Here is a 19,589-nt window from a genome sequence, read left to right as displayed (position 1 = left end):
TTGTTATTGACCTTTACTTTTGTCATTAAAAATCACAAAAGAAAAACAATGACAATTTTTGTCAATGATTTTTCTATTTCGCTTGCCTTTTCTATTTTGCTTTTAACGAAAGGAATGGTCTGTCAATAAAATGGCGTTGGGAGGGACTGAAACTTTAAAACTAATGTCAGCTAAACTTAACGTAGGTAAAATGTATCTAGACAACAAATCTGTCTACAAATTATAAGGTAAAGACAAACAAATAAATAATGAATTGCCCAAATAAAATTTGATACAAAACTAATAATTCTGATCATTTCCAGGTACCGACGTATTGCGTGGAATACGTCTCAGTCTTATTGACATGAGTCTCCGTAGAATTTGTGTAATTTGGAATAGGCAGTATAGCGCCACCACAAGAACATGTGGTTGATCCATGATTGTCTGGCCTGTGAATGAACAAGCGCAAGCGTGTTCCATTTACGTCTTTTACTCCCCCTCCGCCCATTTTCCCTTCGCCCTCCAAGTGGCCTCTGTGTGACGTCGTAGCAAGTGCCTAGGGCAAGTGAGCGAGGGCGACTCAAACTGTTATTGAAACACAGCCCCGATGTTTTTTGAGTACATCAAGGATACACATTACTCAGCATTAACAGACCCAGATTCTAATTCAATATAGAGGTTTTGGTTTAATATTAATGGCATTGATGTTCAAGTAAGTGGCAATCTACAATGAAAATGTGCATGAAATTTGAATATCATTGTACGTCGTGTCGCAGCCATTTGAGATTGATTACTTTAAGCTGCAGCTGCACGCAAAGTATTCTGGGTTAAGTTAGCGTGAAGAAGTGAGAGATAAGTGCAGTCGGGAGTATACTTCCAAATCTTCACAAAATGGCTGACGATGCGTGTGTGAGAGGAGTGTGTGAGTGAAGTGTCTGGTTTTAATAAATTGGGACAGCACTTGGCACGATTCTATGATGTAACTCCCTTCAACTCAAGGGCGTAGGTTTGGTCTCAATATTGATAGGGACGATATAACAGCATAACCTGCATTTACACTTTTGCTGAGGACAGGACATTAATAAGACCAAACAGATTGGGTGAACGGGGGTCAGAGCTACATTTCTCACAAATATGAATCTAATTAATTGATAGGCTAAATGATCAACGCAAAATAAATCTGTATTGACTTATACTAACTTTCACGCTGCAAATTTATAACGTCTTGATCCGATATTTTTTCTTAAATCTAGTCAAATAATTTTCTCCATCTACTTTTGAGTCTTAAAGACTAGTTTCAAGAAATCTAAGTGAGTAAAATTTACTTGAAGCACTGGCAGATCATTTCACTTGTTTCTAGTAGATTTACACTGAAAACAAGGGAATTTAACTAGTTTTAAGGAAGTGTGTTTTTGCAGTGCATATGTATTGATTAAGGTGATACACCGTTCAAGTCAAACCTTTGTTTTCAAAAACTAATAAAGAAACATTTTGAAAACTTCCAGAATAAATGTCTTGATTGTATTAGCAAATTTAAATAGCAATATTTGGACATAACTTAAATTATATTAACATACAGCATAAATACAAACTTGTTAATAATCTCTTAACTATCCAGGGAGCAAGAAATAAACATTTGTCTTCAGACCACTCAACATTGTCTGTCAGAAAGTTTTTTGGGGCTGTTTTAAGACCACATAAAACAAATAAAAATGAAAATTGGAGAGAAGGAGGTAAACCTCAGTTCACTACATTTCTCATAGTTTATTAACATTAACAGTAGGAAACACATACAGGAGGACATTTCTCTCAAAGCAGCTTCCTACTTGAGTTCAGGAAATTCACACATATCAATGTTATGCTAACTCTGATGCAGGTTGGACTTTCAGTAGCAAAATTAGTGGCGTGTTCCCCACCTCCACAGCACTGACATCTTTTTACATTACTGACAGAGGCTGCTGCTGGCGGAAAAAAATTCTAATATTCCATATTCCTCTTTTTTCGAAGGGGACGGAAGAGGCGCCATGTTGTATTTGTGTCGGGGATGCGATTGTGTGTGTGTGTTGGGGGGCTCAGGTCATCAGCCAATCAAACGTGTGTTTGAGGAGAAAAATGGACTGGCACATTCAGCAAGTGAAAAGGGGTCAATGTAAGTCTGAACATAATGAAGGTAATTCACTTAATCATGGTAGGGTCAAGTCTATACTTACAACATATGGGAAAACAATGTAAATGGCCTATATCACTGGACTCATTACATAATGCAAAGAAGGTGACTTAAAAGTTGGCGGGAACAATTTGAGCATCCTGAAAAGTTAGTACTGTTAGTATGTCCCTACTGTCCCTATGCAAACCTACGCCCTTGCTTCAACTAGACACTTCACAGGGTTTTGCCCCTGAATTGTGACACAGCTACAATAAAATCCCTATTTTGCCAGCAAACACATTGTTTTGGATGAGCTTCCTCACCGCCACAGACATCGCAAACCTAAAAGTCAAGGTACGTTTCAATATCAGTCATAGCATAGCTACCCTCGTAGCAACTATTTCGAAGCAGCAGAACATACACAGTGGAATGAAAAGGTTTGGGCACCAATGACAATTTCCATTATTTTCATTTATAAGCGATTGGTTATTTGGATCAGCAACTTCATTTTGATACAGTGTTCCCCCGCTACTTCGCGGCTCAACTTTCACACGCTCAGTGCATCGCGGATTTTTTAATCTTGTTATAAGCATCTTATTATAAGAGAAAAACAGCTCTAAATAAATATTAATGTACACTTTATTTACATATACGAATGTATGTACACTTACACACATGTATCATATGAGAGAGAGTGAGAGAATGAATGTGCAGTACGTATTATTTATAGTTATACATTATTTTATGTACTGTATGTTATTTATATGATTTAATATAGTTCCTTTAATGTGACAGTGATAAAATATGCATTTAAATGGTTTTATATACTTATTGATTATTTTATCTTCACAAAAAATGTATGTTAAAAATGGGGGGTGACACTGCTTTCCGTTTTTTTCACTCTATGCAGTTGGTTGTGCCCTCTATTGACAGCGATAAGTGAGGGATCACTGTATGTGAAAAAAACTGATAGACAGAGTAATATTTCAGAGTGCAACTAGGTTTATTGGACTAACACAAGATGTGTAAAGTGCATCCAAACAAAATTACATGGGTGCAAAAATTTAAGCAATCCAAACAGAAAAGAAGAATCAATATTCAGTAGTGCTTCCTTTTGTCAAAATAACAGCTTTTGTCAATATAACACTGGCTAACCAGCCTAATAGGTTACAGGTATTCAAATCAACAAAGTGACCAGTGTTGGGCACGTTACTTTAAAAAAGTAATTAGTTATAGTTACTCACTACTTCTTCCAAAATGTAACTGAGTTAGTAACTGAATTACTCTATAGTAAAAGCAACTAGTTACCAGGGAAAGTAACTATTTCCGTTACTTTAAAAAGAAGTTGTTGTATGTCAAAGAATTTGAAATTTTCTGAGCAGTATTCGAGTCAGTTGAACAGAGAAGAACAGACAGGTAGTTGTGTTATAGAACCTTGTAATATTTATTGCACCTTACCAGCAACAGATTTATCCTACACTTGAAGTGCAACAAAAATAAACAGATTTAAAGTGCTTACCACAGATGTCGACAAAAGCTTTGCCCCGGGACATAAATTACACTTTACATGCACGTTCTTTCCTTTAATTTCGACCAACTTGAAATAGTATTTATATCTCCACCTCGTAAAGGACAATTTTTCCTCTGAATGCACTGCCATCATATCCCTTTGCATCTGTTTTGCGTGTGTGTGTTTGCCGCACGCGCTGTTCCGGTTTGTGTGTGAAAACACACAGCTCTGAAGTACGTGCGCTATTAGGCTCGAGTGTTTACGTCACAGAATGGGGGATCACGTGAGATTTGACAACAACGCAGCCATATTGGAAGCAGGTCTGGCTCGCGGGACATTAAACTTTAACTTTGCCAGTTCGATAAAGAGACAAACTCGTTACTAAGGCGAAGAACAGATATGTGATCAAACTTAAGGATGTGAACAATGTTGACCCTTACGAGCAAGCCGAAGACAAATGGAGTAAAGATGTCGACGGGCTTCCACAATTACGCGAAATGGACATTCTGCTGTATTTATTGTTTTGTGTGTGTTACTAAACTCATCAGCGATTCCGAAATTACAAATCGCTACAGAGCTACGAACAGTTTTGCTGCGGATGGGTGCAGGACCTGCACATTATGACCGTATCAAACGGCAACTCCATCGTTCTTGCAAAGGTAGGCTATGTGTGTTTACTATTTTCATTGCCATGAACCTGAACGCACCCCAAATCTTGGAGGACAAGTAAACAGAGCAGAGTAGACTCGCTCCGGCTGGTAGTTTCTTCAATTTATTCAAAGTAAGTAACGCACCGCTTTTGACCGTCAGTAACGGTAACGGCGCTGTAGCAGCGGAAAAAATAATTAGTTAGATTACCCCTTTACTGAAAAAAATAATGTTGTTATGTAACGGCGTTATTTATAATGGCGTTATTCCCAACACTGAAAGTGACATGTGTAACTATAAACCTAGTTTTAGTTATGAAATATTACTCTGTCTATCAGTTTTATGATATATCAAAATGAAATTCCTGATCCACAAACGCATTGATTTCTAAATAAAAAAATTATTTTTAATAATTTGTCAGGGGGTGCCCATACCTTTTCATATCATTGCAGGAAGCATTTAGGTACAAAGAAAACATTTTCATTCACGCTGGCGAAAACTTGTGTTACTGCCAATCTTAAAATCAACACCCTACATAACATTTATAGATATAGTAAAACTAAAGTTTAAGCAAGTTACTCATGGTACCAATTTAGCAGCTAAAGCTAACATCAGCTTGTTCTAATGCTAGCTTAGTATTGCTAGAGATGCTATTTTGCAGAAGCTGAATGTGGAAAGTGCTTTCTCTGTAACTATCAAGCCTACGCATGTTCATAATGGCATGTCATTATAGCTCGCCCTTCTTTGTGCCCTGTAGTGAGGAGCGTGGCAAATTCGAGGTGGGGTGTGATTAGTGAAATGAGACTACATTCTAATTTTCCAAGTACTATAGTTTTAACATTTGAAGGAGGATTTTAGGAAGAATTTAATTTGAGTTCAAAGTCATAATGAGGTTATTTGTTTAACAAAACATCCCAGCCTTGTTTAGGACACCCTACTGTACATCGTGACGTATAGTAGAAATGTGGGCCAGAGAGGAAAAGCTCAGATGAAACAAAAAGAGGTAAATAAACAATATGTGGGTCTGAGGTATCGCTGTGTGTTGTGTGGCAGCCTTCAAATTCCCAAAGTCGTCTCTCAGAAAGAATAGAGGGAAAATACAAGATGAGTTGTCAGTCTGAGCATCAAGTGGTACCTTGAAGTTGAAAAGCCTCAAACCCCTTGGAACTGTCATTATTGGATATAAGATCATCGGGTTGCCTCGTTAAGCCTCACTTTAGCCAGCATCAAAGACTTAACTTCGAAGGTGAGTTTTGATGATTTTCTCCCAAAATGAAAACCCCATAAAAATTCACCTTTGTCCTACATTTTTCGTTGGACATTATATTTGAAGACAAACAGTAGTTATATGAAAGATTGAGCAATAATTACTGCTTTTACTTTGGTAGATTTCTATTTCGTATCTTGTTTCATTACCGCTGAAATATCAACAAATAAATTCCATCTGTGATTAATTAGTGTGTTTAAAATTAAATCAATCTGTATATTATATTTGACATTTATTAATTTCATAAGGTATATTAATCGCTAACGGCTTAACTAAGGGTTTTGATTATGGCAGTTTAAACTTTGGAATAAATTATTACAAGCGGTCTCAATAAGAAATATTGGTTTGAAATAGTGAAATCATTTTGTCATCTGCCATCTTGGAAGGGGCTGTGACCAAACTTCAAAGTACCACTATACAGTACTTTCTCCATCTACACTTTTCAAAACCACCAATTGCATCATATACAGTTTGTTTCTTTCAATAGAAATCTCCTTAAAAGTTGTAACAGAAGAGGGAATTACTTACGCCATGGAGATGACCATAAAGTCCAGCCAGTTCCATGGATCTCGGAGGAATGTAAAGCCATCTATACAGAATCCTCGTGCCGTGATTTTTACAAGCGACTCAAATGTATAAATTCCTGTGAAGGTGTACCTGAAAGACAAGGGCATCAACAGGGTGGCTTTATAATGAGCAGAGAACATAAAACATATCATAAAATAACAACCGTTTAGCTAAGATTATCACATGCAAAGTAGCACTTGACCAGAAGCACACAGTGCAAACATTATCATATTAAGAGAGAAAAATGAAAGCAGTACTTACTCTACTTGTTTTGACCACTCAGGAGGATCACTAAAGGTCATGAATATACAGTTGGTCAAAATAGTACACATAATGATCATGCTGAAAAGAGTGAATGGTAGGTTAAGGAGAAAAAAAAACAAGAAATAGAAATATAGAAATAATAGAAATATAAGCATATTAGTCTTCCCGATCATAACTAGATCTATGACCAAAATTCAGCCTGAAAACGGCAAACTTACATCCATGTCTTCTTAAAGTTGTATATTATTCAGTCTAGGCACATATTTGACAGACCAACATGAATGATACACATGAGCAAGCAATCTTTGCATTTAAGACAGCATTGAAAAGGATATGAATGTATCAAAATTTTAATAGCTAATTGCCTAACCGGATTAAAAGGACTTATGAAGTACAAGGCAGGTGTGGCACTGAAACGGAAGATTGTCTTCCCCCTATTTAGCACTATAAATGTCTGTGAAGAGAAGAACAGAGGGAAAAAATATTCATTAGTAAACAGCACAGTTGTTTTGATAAGGATAAGATAACTACAAATGCATAGACGACCACCATGTGTACCACCAGTGAGGCTGTGCCTTATCATATCGACACTGATATTACGGTGGTTTTTGGTGGCAATATGAATTTTGTTATATCGCGATAGTTAGGCTGCAGTAATATGATGACGTCAGATGTTACAGAAAACATCAAGTGTATCTTTCAGAGGCCTGCAAGATGGATGTGTCACTGAAACATGACTCATGGCTGCAGCTTCCTTTGACATCTTGGTGTTCCTCACTCTTAGATGCTAAGAAAACCAAATCTCAACTTTTAAACTGTGCATTCGACTTCTGAAATTGAACCCTACCTGGTCAATTTTCATTTGAAGGTATATCAGTTCTACATTTTATTAGGTTTGCACCATTTACAGTACATGGCAGTTGTCGTTGTGTAAAACAAAAGTGGGTTGAATATTATATATTATTAAATATGTCACTGTTATTGCACTTCTAATGCCACAACATTGGCACATGCATCTCACAAGGTAATATGTTCTCAGACATTTGTCTCAATCTGGGTTTTGCATAATCTGGGTATCTGTATATGCAATATTTGCACAATTACATTATAGAATTTTTGCACTGTTACATGAACTCCTATGCACATGCTGTGCACTATCATATCAAGTCAGCCACCTGCCTCCTAGTCTTGAGTGTTGTAAATTGTCACATACGCACTGTTATACTGTATTACCACTACATCACCACTTGCTCCTAGTACCTTATTCACTTGATTCCTAATCTGTATACACTGGAACCTTTGTTTTTCATACGTATTATCCATATTGTACTTTTGCTTTTGTTTTACGTGGTGCCCATTATGGTGAAGCTTTAAATCTCGTTGTACAATGACAATAAAGGATTTCTATTCTATTCTATTATGTTATGTGCAATAAAAATGCAGTTAATCTGAAGCAGAAATGAAATATTTTTCAGCCTTTCATTCCCATATCATGAGAAATATCGTCACTGCACAATTTCTTGAAATATGGTGATATAATTTTGAGTCTATATTGTCCACCTCTCACCAACACACATCTTTTTGATTTTCTCATAGATCAGAATACACACAAAATCACATTCTGAGCTGTGCAGAACATTTTTGGTCCACAAGGAGAGCACAAGATGTTATGGATCCGCGAATGCGGAGAAACGACTGGACCCAAAACAGACAACAAAGAGGATGCGTTCGGGGATTTATTAATCACAAAATTAAAAAACACGTGAACGCGGTAACAAGGGAATAACAAAAGGGGTCCGTGACAATATGTCGACGGGGATCAAAAAAACGCGAAAACTGAGCGGAGGGCAGAGCGCCAAAAGACAAACAAAAATACACTCAATACCTGCACAAGGTAGAGGATCACAGAACTAAGACGTCAGACGAACCAGAGAGCAAATACAACGCGACTCGAAAGCAGTATATGTGGATGGCGACCAGCAAGAAAAATATCTCGGCGTTCTTCTCTTGGATGGCCTGCGTTTATATACTATCGCTGATGAGCAGGGATTAGCTGCAGGTGCGACGCCGGCACGCCCCCACAGCCGGCTCTGCAACAAAACAAATTCTGACCAGCGGCGGAACGTGACAGTACCCCCCCCTCAACGGGCGCCCCCTGGCGACCCACCTGGTTTCCCGGGACAGCGCGCATGAAAGTCGTGGATGACCGAGGGATCCAGGATCCAGGAGCGGGGGACCCATTGCCGTTCCTCAGGACCGTAGCCCTCCCAGTCGACCAGATATTGAACCCCCCTGCCCCTTCTCCTGGAGTCTAAAATGGACCTCACTGTGTAGACCGGGTCACCGTCGATCAGACGTGGAGGCGGAGGAGGCGATTCTGGGGGACATAGTGGGCTGGAGGAGACAGGCTTCAGCAGGGAGACGTGGAAGACCGGATGGATCTTGAGGGACGGAGGGAGCGTTAGCCTCACGGCCACCGGGTTGACCACCTTTTCCACCTCATACGGTCCAATGAAACGGGGACCCAGCTTCTTGGCGACCCCAGCAACGTTCAAGTCCTTAGTCGAGAGCCAAACCTTCTGGCCCGGCTGGTACTGAGGGGCCGGTCTCCGGAAGCGATCAGCCAACTGCTGGTTGCGCACTGCCGTTCTCGAAAGTGCCGCACGAGCGTCTCGCCAGACTCTATGGGCTCGTCTCAGGTGTTGTTGCACCGACGGAATGGAGACATTCGACTCCTGAGTAGGGAACACAGGAGGCTGGTAGCCATATGCAGTCTTAAAAGGCGACATACCTGTGGCCGTGCTGATGAGCGTATTGTGTGCATATTCCACCCAAGGGATATGGTAGGACCAGGAAGACGGGTGCTGGTGGCAGACGCACCGAAGAGCAGCTGCCAGATCTTGGTTTGCCCGCTCAGTCTGGCCGTTCGTCTGAGGGTGGTACCCTGATGACAAGCTTGCTGTAGCACCCATGGCTTTGCAAAAAGCTTTCCATACGCGCGACACGAACTGCGGCCCCCTGTCAGACACCAGGTCCGATGGAATGCCATGGATGCGGAAGACATGCCTGACGAGTATATTTGCAGTCTCTAGAGCGGTAGGCAGCTTGGGCAGAGGTATGAAGTGTGCCATCTTTGAGAACCTGTCGACAACAGTCAGCACCACGGTCTTTCCCCGGGAGACAGGAAGACCAGAGACAAAATCCAAGGCAATGTGGGACCATGGACGGGACGGAATCGGTAGTGGGCGCAGGAAACCAGAGGGGGCACAATGGGATGCCTTGTTACGGGCACACACTGAGCAAGCAAGAACAAATTCTCGGATCTCGTCTTTCATCCCAGGCCACCAGAACTTCTGGGAGATGAGGAACTGTGTCCGTGAGACCCCTGGGTGGCAGGCAACCTTCGAGGCGTGTCCCCATTGTAGGACCTCTGATTTGTGTTCCTGAGACACGAATAGTCTGTCCTTTGGGCACCCGACTGGTACAGCCCCGTCTTGTAAGGACCTGGCGACCTTCCTCTCCACCTCCCACTGCAGTGCTCCCAACACACGGACTGCAGGCACAATAGGCTCCGGAACTGACTCATGGTGGACAGGGCTGAAGATCCTTGACAAGGCATCCGGCTTGGTGTTGCGAGACCCGGGGCGGTATGTAATGGTAAAGTTGAAGCGGGTGAGGAAGAGGGCCCAGCGCGCTTGACGGGAGTTCAGTCGTTGGGCTGCCCTGATGTATGCCAGGTTCTTGTGGTCTGTAAAGATTTCGATCGGCTCCGATGTTCCCTCCAACCAGTGCCTCCACACCTGTAGTGCCAGGACGATGGCCAGCAGCTCCCGGTTGCCGACGTCGTAATTTTGTTCAGCGGGACTGAGACGACGTGAGAAGAAGGCGCAGGGGTGAACCCTCTGGTCGACTGGGGAACGCTGAGACAGGACCGCCCCCACTCCTGAATCTGAGGCATCCACCTCAACAACAAACGGCAAATCAGTATTAGGGTGAGTGAGAACAGGGGCACACGTAAAAGCTTGTTTTAGTGCTACAAAAGCAGCCTCGGCCTCTGGGGTCCATTTAAATGGAACCTTTATGGATGTAAGCCTTGTCAAAGGTTCGGCCTTCTGACTGTAGTTGCGAATGAAGCGCCGATAGAAGTTGGCAAACCCGAGGAACCTTTGCAAGGGCTTCCTTGATGTCGGAGAAGGCCACTCGACCACAGCCTGTATCTTTGCTGGATCAGCTCTCAACTGGCCCTTCTCCACAATGAACCCCAGAAACTGGACCGATCGTGCATGAAACTTGCACTTCTCAGCTTTAACATACAAACGGTTCTCGAGCAGCCTCTGTAGAACCAGCCGAACGTGCTGTCTGTGCTCGTCGAGGTCTCTGGAAAAAATAAGAATGTCATCTAGGTATATAAAACAAAAACGGCCAATCATATCTCTAAGAACGTCATTAACCAGATTTTGGAACACCGCCGGCGCATTAGTTAGTCCGAACGGCATAACCAAATATTCAAAGTGGCCCCTGGTGGTGTTAAACGCAGTCTTCCACTCGTCCCCTTCCCTTATCCTTACCAAATGGTAAGCGTTGCGCAAGTCTAGAGTCGTAAAAACCGTTGCGGACTGCAAAGGTGCAAACGCCGAGTCCAGGAGAGGGAGGGGGTACTTGTTTTTAATTGTTATTTCATTCAGGCCCCTATAATCAACGCACGGTCGGAGCGATTTATCCTTCTTATCAATGAAAAAAAAAACCGCCCCCAAAGGGGATTTGGACGGTCTGATTAGCCCGGCCGCGAGAGACGATGTTATGTACTCATTAAGGGCCTCCTGCTCCGGCTTGGACACCTGATACAGTCTAGAGGAGGGCAATTTAGAGTTGGGAATCAGATCAATGGAACAATCATAGGGGCGATGTGGTGGAAGTGACTGTGCTAGGTCCTTGCTAAAAACCAACTTGAGGTCATGATATTCACTGGGTACTAAAGACAAGTCAATTGGTGTTGGTTTACGAGACACAAATGCTCCCGGGGAAGCTGAGGCCGCACGCAAGCAATGAGAGTGACAATGGACACTCCAGTTATCTATTCTGGGGACCTCCCAGTTAATGTCTGGATTATGCTGCTTAAGCCAGGTTAAACCAAGAACAACCGGAGCCAATTTGGTGGGCATAACAAAAAACGGCCGACGCTCACTGTGGTTACCAGATACCACCAAGGTGAGAACGTCAGTCTCATGTGTTATGGTTGAAATCAAGTCTCCGTTAAGGTCCCGTACCTCCCGGGGCTCCTTCAATTTAATTAGAGAACCACCAAGTGTGTCTATGACTGAATAATCCACGAAACAGTCATCAGCCCCTGAGTCGACTAAAACAGTTACCTTGCAACTGCGCTCTCCCCACGTAATAATCCCTGGTAATTGTAGTCTCGTGTTCTTGAGCTGTTTGGCAGTCTTAGTAGCCGTGTGCGGGTACTCACATTGAGGTGGTGGTGTGCCACTAGAGGGGAAAAGCCTCGCTGCGTGGCCACTGTCTGATGTCGGTACCTGGGCAAGATGGCCGCCGGAGGCTGCACGGGGATTCGTGGGGCAGGAAGCGACGTGATGGCCAGGTTCTCCGCAGTACAAGCAGAGCCGCGATGCCATGCGTCGGTGGCGCTCCCTTGCGGTGAGTCTCTTCCCGCCGAGCTGCATAGGTTCCTCGTCAGTCGTTGGCTGCCATTCAGGGTCCGACGAAGGAAGGGAAGCCGGACGGGAGACAGCAATGCGCGCCGCTGGGGCAGCCCTCCCGATGACTGCGTTTGTTGACCGGCCGTGCCACTCGACGCCTCTCTCGCGCTCTCGCTCTCGAAGTCGATTGTCCAAACGTACCGCAAGTCCAATAAGGTCCTCCAAATCCGCTGCTTCATCGCGGGCGGCTAGTTCGTCCTTCACAAGCGGATTTAGCCCCCTCCGGAATATACAGCGTAAAGCTGCGTCATCAAAGCCGCTCTCCGCAGCGAGAATGCGGAATGAGACCGAATAGTCTGCGACGGAAAGTTTGCCCTGAGTTAGGTCTAGCAGGCGACTGCCAGCCTCCTTACCCCGAATGGGGTGATCGAAAACCCTCCTCATCTCCCCAACGAATTCAAGAAAGGAGTTACGAACTTCGGGGTACTGGTTGCTGATTGCCATGGACCACGCTGCCGCTTTTCCGGTTAGGAGGCTCATAACGAACGCTACTCTGGATCTATCTGAGGAGTACGTGAGTGGTTGTTGGTCAAAAACTAGTGAACATTGATGGAGAAACTGCCCGCACGAGCCGGGTTCCCCCCCATAGCGTGGCGGGTGCGGAATGTTTGGCTCACGCAACGGAATGGAAGCCGGGGCAGACGGCGCCACGAGGGGAACGTGCGCAGACGCCGCGGTCGCAGGTGAAGCGGAACGGTAAGCGCAAACCTGATCCACCCGTGCCTCAAGAGAGCACATATTAACTGTAAGGGCTCTTATCGCCGACATGATCTCACTTAAAACAAGATCATGCGAGTTAGCGTTCTGTCCTGGCTCGCTGTCTGCAGGGTCCATAGTTATGGCCGAGATATTCTGTTATGGATCCGCGAATGCGGAGAAACGACTGGACCCAAAACAGACAACAAAGAGGATGCGTTCGGGGATTTATTAATCACAAAATTAAAAAACACGTGAACGCGGTAACAAGGGAATAACAAAAGGGGTCCGTGACAATATGTCGACGGGGATCAAAAAAACGCGAAAACTGAGCGGAGGGCAGAGCGCCAAAAGACAAACAAAAATACACTCAATACCTGCACAAGGTAGAGGATCACAGAACTAAGACGTCAGACGAACCAGAGAGCAAATACAACGCGACTCGAAAGCAGTATATGTGGATGGCGACCAGCAAGAAAAATATCTCGGCGTTCTTCTCTTGGATGGCCTGCGTTTATATACTATCGCTGATGAGCAGGGATTAGCTGCAGGTGCGACGCCGGCACGCCCCCACAGCCGGCTCTGCAACAAAACAAATTCTGACCAGCGGCGGAACGTGACACAAGAAAACTGTCTGGAAAATTTGAACTAATTCTATAAATAAAAGGCAACAATGTACTAGTATTTGCTTTAGTAATTATTTTTCTATCTTTTCCTTTTTGTATGTGGCAACTAAGGGCGTAATGGTACATGTATTTGTATTGAACCGTTTCGGTACGTGGTGCTCGGTTCGGAACGGAGGCGTACCAAACGAGTTTCTGACATAATGTAACCCTTACTTTTCAAGGCTGTGAGTCGATCGGGTTACAGTTTCTTTGTGTAGATTATATTTACTCCGTCTTCTCTACTATAATGAGGACCAACACGGTAGGACAGTATAACCCAGAAACGTCAACAGCGCGACAACGTGGCCGCCGCGAGAACGCAGTGAAACGCGGGCGTTAAAGTCAATCAGCCAATGCACACCAGTCGCAGTGCGGACGCGTCCAAGAAGCGGCTCAACACGACGCACACGAAAAGAACGGCAGAGTTTATTATTTGACTTGAGACACGACCCTCCTGGGTCAATACTACTACCTTTAGCTAGGATTGGGCGGACCGGAAGTCACTCGTGTAAAAATACGGTGGATCCGGTCGATTTTCAAACTAATATGCAATCGTTACCCACTTTTTGAGTCTATCAGATCCCTTGAGTGGTAGATCGGGGCACAGTTGACTTGTCTTTGTTGATTTACTGCTGTCTTCTCTGCTATAATATTAACCCAACACGGCCCCGTGTTCAATTCAAAACCCACCTACCACAACAAAACAAGTAGGAACTAATATTCACATAGGAACTAAAGTTATACAACATAAAATATACAATATAAATGAATACTACATCACATTTGTATAATATAAACTAGAGCTGAAACGAATACTCGAGCAACTCGAGTAACTCGAGTTTAAAAACTGATCCGAGTAATTTTATTCACCTCAAGTAATCGTTTATTTTGACAGCTCTAAGCATCACGTTTTGCTCGGACTACTTTTAATGCGGGACAACGCGCTGATGTCATGTGCGTAGAGGAAGAAGCAAAAAAAATAACTTACTGCAGCCGACAACCGCTACAAACGACGCCGACGTTGCTAAATACTAGCCCGCACATGGCTACGTTAGTTGCAGGTAGCGTCCAATGAGTCTCATAGAGATCACATGTATGTTGAACTAGATGCACAATGACAGACTAGGCCGCGTCTGGGCTGCGTTAGCAAACAGCCGCCATCTTAAAGCAGTAGAGCGCTAAGCGCTAATAAAGAGCGCTAAGCGCTAATATATAAGATTAACGTTACTGTCACTACTAGCTCACCTTACGTTAGCCCTTCGGAGGGCTAGGTTTCAATTAATTAAGACCACTTTCGATGCGTGGCTAACGTGTCTTACATACAGGCTTTAACATAACATAGCGTTGTGGAGTGATGTGGCTAACGTGTCTTACATACAGGCTTTAACACAACATAGCGTTGTGGAGTGATGAGGGTGTCAAATAAAAACTCAATAATGCTAACTATCAATTATAGCTCAGTAGTCATTGCTGGATAAAACACTAAGTAGGACTAGTCCCTAATGTGCTCCAATACAGCCTGTATCATACATTTATTTTGAACAGTGAAAAACTCAAAATCCTATTAGGACTTACAGTTTAGACTAACTTAAAACTTAACTAGAACTTAAAAATGGCTTGACACAAATAGAAATTCAATTGAAAAACGAGGGGGAAAAATACTAACTTTTAAGTGATGTGTGTTATCAAGCGTAAAGGCATTTTTAGGTGTGTTTATATATAATATATATGTATATATTTTATAAAATAAGATCTAAAGGTTTTTTGAGTGAAAGCAGTGAATTAGTCATTTTTTAAAATTCTAGTTACATCTGAGATGCAATTGTTGGCTGTTTTCAACAATATACATCAAAAATAAAGACATTGATTGACTGAAAATGATAAAATGTCTTGTTTTCTCATGTATATCTATAATTGCTCTTCACCTGAAAATATATTTGTTTTATCCGATTACTCGATTAATCGATAGAATTTTCAGTCGATTACTCGATTACTAAAATATTCGATAGCTGCAGCCCTAATATAAACACATAATAAAATAAATAATAGCCCATTTAAATAAAATAAATTGAAATGAGCTAAAACACCTGTAATTAAATAATAAGAATGATACACAGATCCTGCTTAACCAATTAAATTTATTAATTTCTATGTGGCGCTTTAACTTGAGATAATCCACCAATAAAGCTTTACAAAACCCTACATAAGAAAAAAAAAGATTCATTGAGGCATTTCATTTGTAAAATACATGTTAAAATCTTTATCATTGGGATTGCTTTTCTCTTTAGCACAGGACTTCTTTTTTCTTCTTTCTTTCAGAAAGAAAGCTGACTGACAATACACGAGGTCTGAAAGGCAAAATTGTTGTTGGATTATCTTTAAATACCCGCTACTTTTTTAGCAGAATTCTAGCTTTGTATAGGCTAATGTTCCTATTGTTGAAAGCACAAAGGTGTGTAATAAACAACTAGCACATTTATATTTTGCATTTTGTTTTCTTACTGTACCGAAAATGAACCGAACCGTGACCTCAAAACCGAGGTACGTACCTGAACCGAGATTTTTGTGTACCATTACACCCCTAGTGGCAACCTAAATTGTTTTTGTCCCTAAATATTTATGTTTGTATTGTTTATCTGATCTATTTTTTCTGGTATTTATATGTTTCTAAAAATACATAGTAAATAGCGTACACTATTGATAGAGCGAAAATTCGGTGGATGATTATTTTCGTCCGAAATTGACGAAAATGTTTCGGTCTGGAAGACGAGTAATAATTTGATGCCATAAGCAAAACTGCTGACTATGTCTGATCACCTCACTCCTTTTTTTGTTTTCACTTGCATCAGATGTTGTTTTGGCCAGCAGGTGAGCAGTCTGGGCAGGACTAGGTGTTCTGTGCATTAGGTTTGTACACAAATGTGTTGATGTGTTAATGTTGACACAAACGTGTCCTTATATATAGGTAATTGTTTTATTTTTTTTCTGTATTCACATCAATAGAAATATATGAAAAATGAGCTATTGCAAAAATATGCAGCGTGTTCTGCCATTTTGTACCAGTAAAACACATTGGAACAAAGACAAACGGCTACCAGGATGTTTCTATTATTAGTAGATGCAGCAGTCGTGATTGATCACAGTGTTGTCCCTTTCCCGCAGAAACACAAGCGTGTGTGTGTGTGTGCTGTTTTGCTGCCTTTACTCATACTTGCTTTTTGAAAAACCCAAAGTTGGAAAGCCTCTTCCTGTGGATAACCTCATAATTGTTTAAATAAAACATGACGTAGGGAATGAAAGTTTAATGAGACACTGCATTTGCACAAGTGATATGGCCGAGAATGCTTTAACGAGGTCTCCCTCGCTACATTAAGCCCTCAGCAAAGTGTGTATGTGTCACATGACTCGTCATCTGTGCACTCGCAGTCTAAATCAGTTCCACAAAATGAAAAGTAGCATCAACATTTCAAGGCAGTATATGGAACAGTCACATTGTGATCACATGATCATTCTTTATACAGTATGTCTTTGATTAACACCTTTTTTGCAGGCGTTCCAATCAGGCTATCAAGACAGCCAGAAACGATTTGTAACTAGTGCAGCGGTAACTACGGATTAGAGATGCAACAATTAATCGATTGATTGACAACTAATCGATCAGCAAATTATTTAATTACTATTTTGATAACTGATTAATAGTTTGGGACCTTTTCACCTTAAACTTGTCTAAATTCTTTAAATTATAATATATATATAGCTTCTTAATTGTAAATATTATCAGATGTCTTCGTTATATTTTTGTCAAGTCAAAGCAGGACATGAACAAAAATCTGCTTTTACTTTGGAAAACCACAATTCACATTTTTGCCAAATTTCGGGCATTTTACATTCTAAACTAGCTTAATAGGGCTGCAACAACTAATCAATTAAATCTATTAATAAATTAGTTGCCAACAAATTTGATAATCGATACAGTTGTAGACTACAGTTAAGTCAGGAAGCTGTAATAAAATATTATTTTTGAAGGAAATAGTCATCCATTTTGTTTTAATTGCTACTTACAACATGCCGAAAACTTCAAGGTAAATTGTGAAGGCAATTGCAAGAAGTGACATTTATCCGATTAATCGATTAATCTTTTAATTCATTGTCAGATTAATCCATTATGAAAATAATCATTAGTTGCAGCCCTACTAGAGATGTCAAAAAAGGTTGAAAAACACTGTACTATCACAATAACATCAATGACAGTGACCTTTAAATGACAAAATGAGTCAGGTGTTGCAAATGTATAATACACTGCACTGTTGCTTGACTCTTGAATAACAGTTTTGAAGAGTGTGTAAATTTGCTAACAACCTCTAAGCAGTCGAGGGCTAATGTTGTGTTGACTGCTTATTCGGGTAGTTTGCATGCTTAGTTAAAAAAAAAAAACGAAAAACATTTATTTTAATTATCCGAAAAAATATTTTGTTTTCAACTCCTATTTAAAAACCAGGCAGTCATTGTCAACATTTCTTATACATTTACAGTAAGTTGCCCAAGGGCTCAACGCCATGAAACATCATCCTTTAAGTGCCTATGACAGCAAAAAGCATGTTTATTTCATATTTCACACGGTATTTTATGCTCTTGAATGAAATGGACCGCTTAGGTGTATTTGGAAGTGATCGATATATTTATTCAATTTTTTGAATCCCGCGCTGTGAAAATGAGTGACTTCCGGCTAGAGTCTAGAATGAGGTATAAGGCGAATGTGACGTCATTGGACTAATCATCTTCACAATACCACCATTACTATAGTATGCAGAAGGACTGCGGATTCAGCTGATTTTGCGGATTAATTCATTTATATTTCGCATCACGACAGCCCATTGTGCTGCAGGCTTTTGTTGCTGCACCAGGGAGAGGCGTGTGAGCCTTTTGGGGTTTCAAAAAGATCCTGTTCACCGTGAAGAATGGGCAAAACAAGTCCAACAACTGTGGGACCATTGGACGGACAAGGAAGTGAGTAAGCTACAGGTTTTAGCTTATGTCAAATACTGGGATCATAGCACACGTTTTAATAAGGCATGCATTCTGTGGGTGACAATGCTCCCTGTCCACTGAAAAGGCGGGAGGGCTGCCTCCTTTGGCTGGCTGACGACCGGCGGCTTGTCGCACACCATGGTCGCCAGCCGATGAGCGCCCATGCTCAGGCAGACACGGGCTCCAACGTCGGCCAGTTTGTCCACTGAGAATGCGGCATTTTCGGCGTTCAACAACGAGCCAAAACTTGCTTGCCGCTAGGTGCTGGCCGATCGGTGAAGGCTATCACCCCCCCGCCTTGTGCGACTTGAGTCTGGGTAGTTTCGTGTGATGTTTCGTTTTGAAAGTCGAGGAAGAGACTTGGAAGGGTCCGCATTTTGCCTAAATCTCACACCACCTGTTTTGTTTACGCTCTTTCCTCCATCTCCGAAGGCGGGGCAGGGAAATGACAAAAGCCAGACTAACTCCGGTGGCATAAAATATCGTTAAAAATACTGAGGTTTAATAAGTCGGCAGTTTTGACCATTATGCAGTAATTTAGCCTTGTCACCCTGAATAAATGCATTTTTTAATATTTTATATTCAACTTAGCACAAGACTGTTATTTGTCATAGCCATACAACTTATTTAGCAATTGGGGAAAATACAAACAACATCATGTAAAAACATTGGAAGAGAGAGATTAAAACAATGATGACATTTTGCTGATCTCTGTCACATTTTCCTAGTTCTGAATCTTCCTCCTCCATTGGGCTGAATTCTAAATCGGCTGAAATCGTTACTCTGCCGACATCATCACCCAGATGGCGGCGCCAGAGCGCTATAATGACAGATTATAGCGCAGATTGAAAGACTCATTTCTCATCATCTGCACGTTGCCCAATTATTTTATATAGTTTTTATATAGTTGAATCGTCCCAAAATATGATTTTAATTCACATAATAATGCTATTTAAAAAGTTTATATGGCTTCACAGGCACTTTAAATGTAATATACAATGAATAGATTGTGTTGTAATTGACTAATCATACCTAAATGCTGTCTCATATATTGGAATCCATCCCACATTCGAAATGTGCCACTTGCTGTTTTCATGACATT

At 41.6% G+C, this 19,589-nt stretch overlaps 1 protein-coding gene across 7 annotated transcripts in view; it reads right to left on the bottom strand.

Annotated features, from left to right (window-relative positions):
* scn8aa (sodium channel, voltage gated, type VIII, alpha subunit a) overlaps positions 1–19,589 on the bottom strand; it is a 125,329-nt gene that overhangs the window by 60,391 nt on the left and 45,349 nt on the right. For all 7 annotated transcript variants that reach the window (XM_057830081.1, XM_057830078.1, XM_057830082.1 and 4 more), the window contains exons 3-5: positions 6,718–6,835; positions 6,379–6,469; positions 6,079–6,207 (exon numbers count right to left, since the gene is read on the bottom strand). In XM_057830081.1, the coding sequence (XP_057686064.1) occupies positions 6,079–6,207; positions 6,379–6,469; positions 6,718–6,835 (338 nt within the window). The remainder of the gene's footprint in view (positions 1–6,078; positions 6,208–6,378; positions 6,470–6,717; positions 6,836–19,589) is intronic.

This window comes from Corythoichthys intestinalis, chromosome 2, assembly GCF_030265065.1.
Source record: "Corythoichthys intestinalis isolate RoL2023-P3 chromosome 2, ASM3026506v1, whole genome shotgun sequence".
Taxonomy (NCBI): Eukaryota; Metazoa; Chordata; class Actinopteri; order Syngnathiformes; family Syngnathidae; genus Corythoichthys; species Corythoichthys intestinalis.
This window is presented reverse-complemented; position numbering and strand designations above follow the sequence as displayed.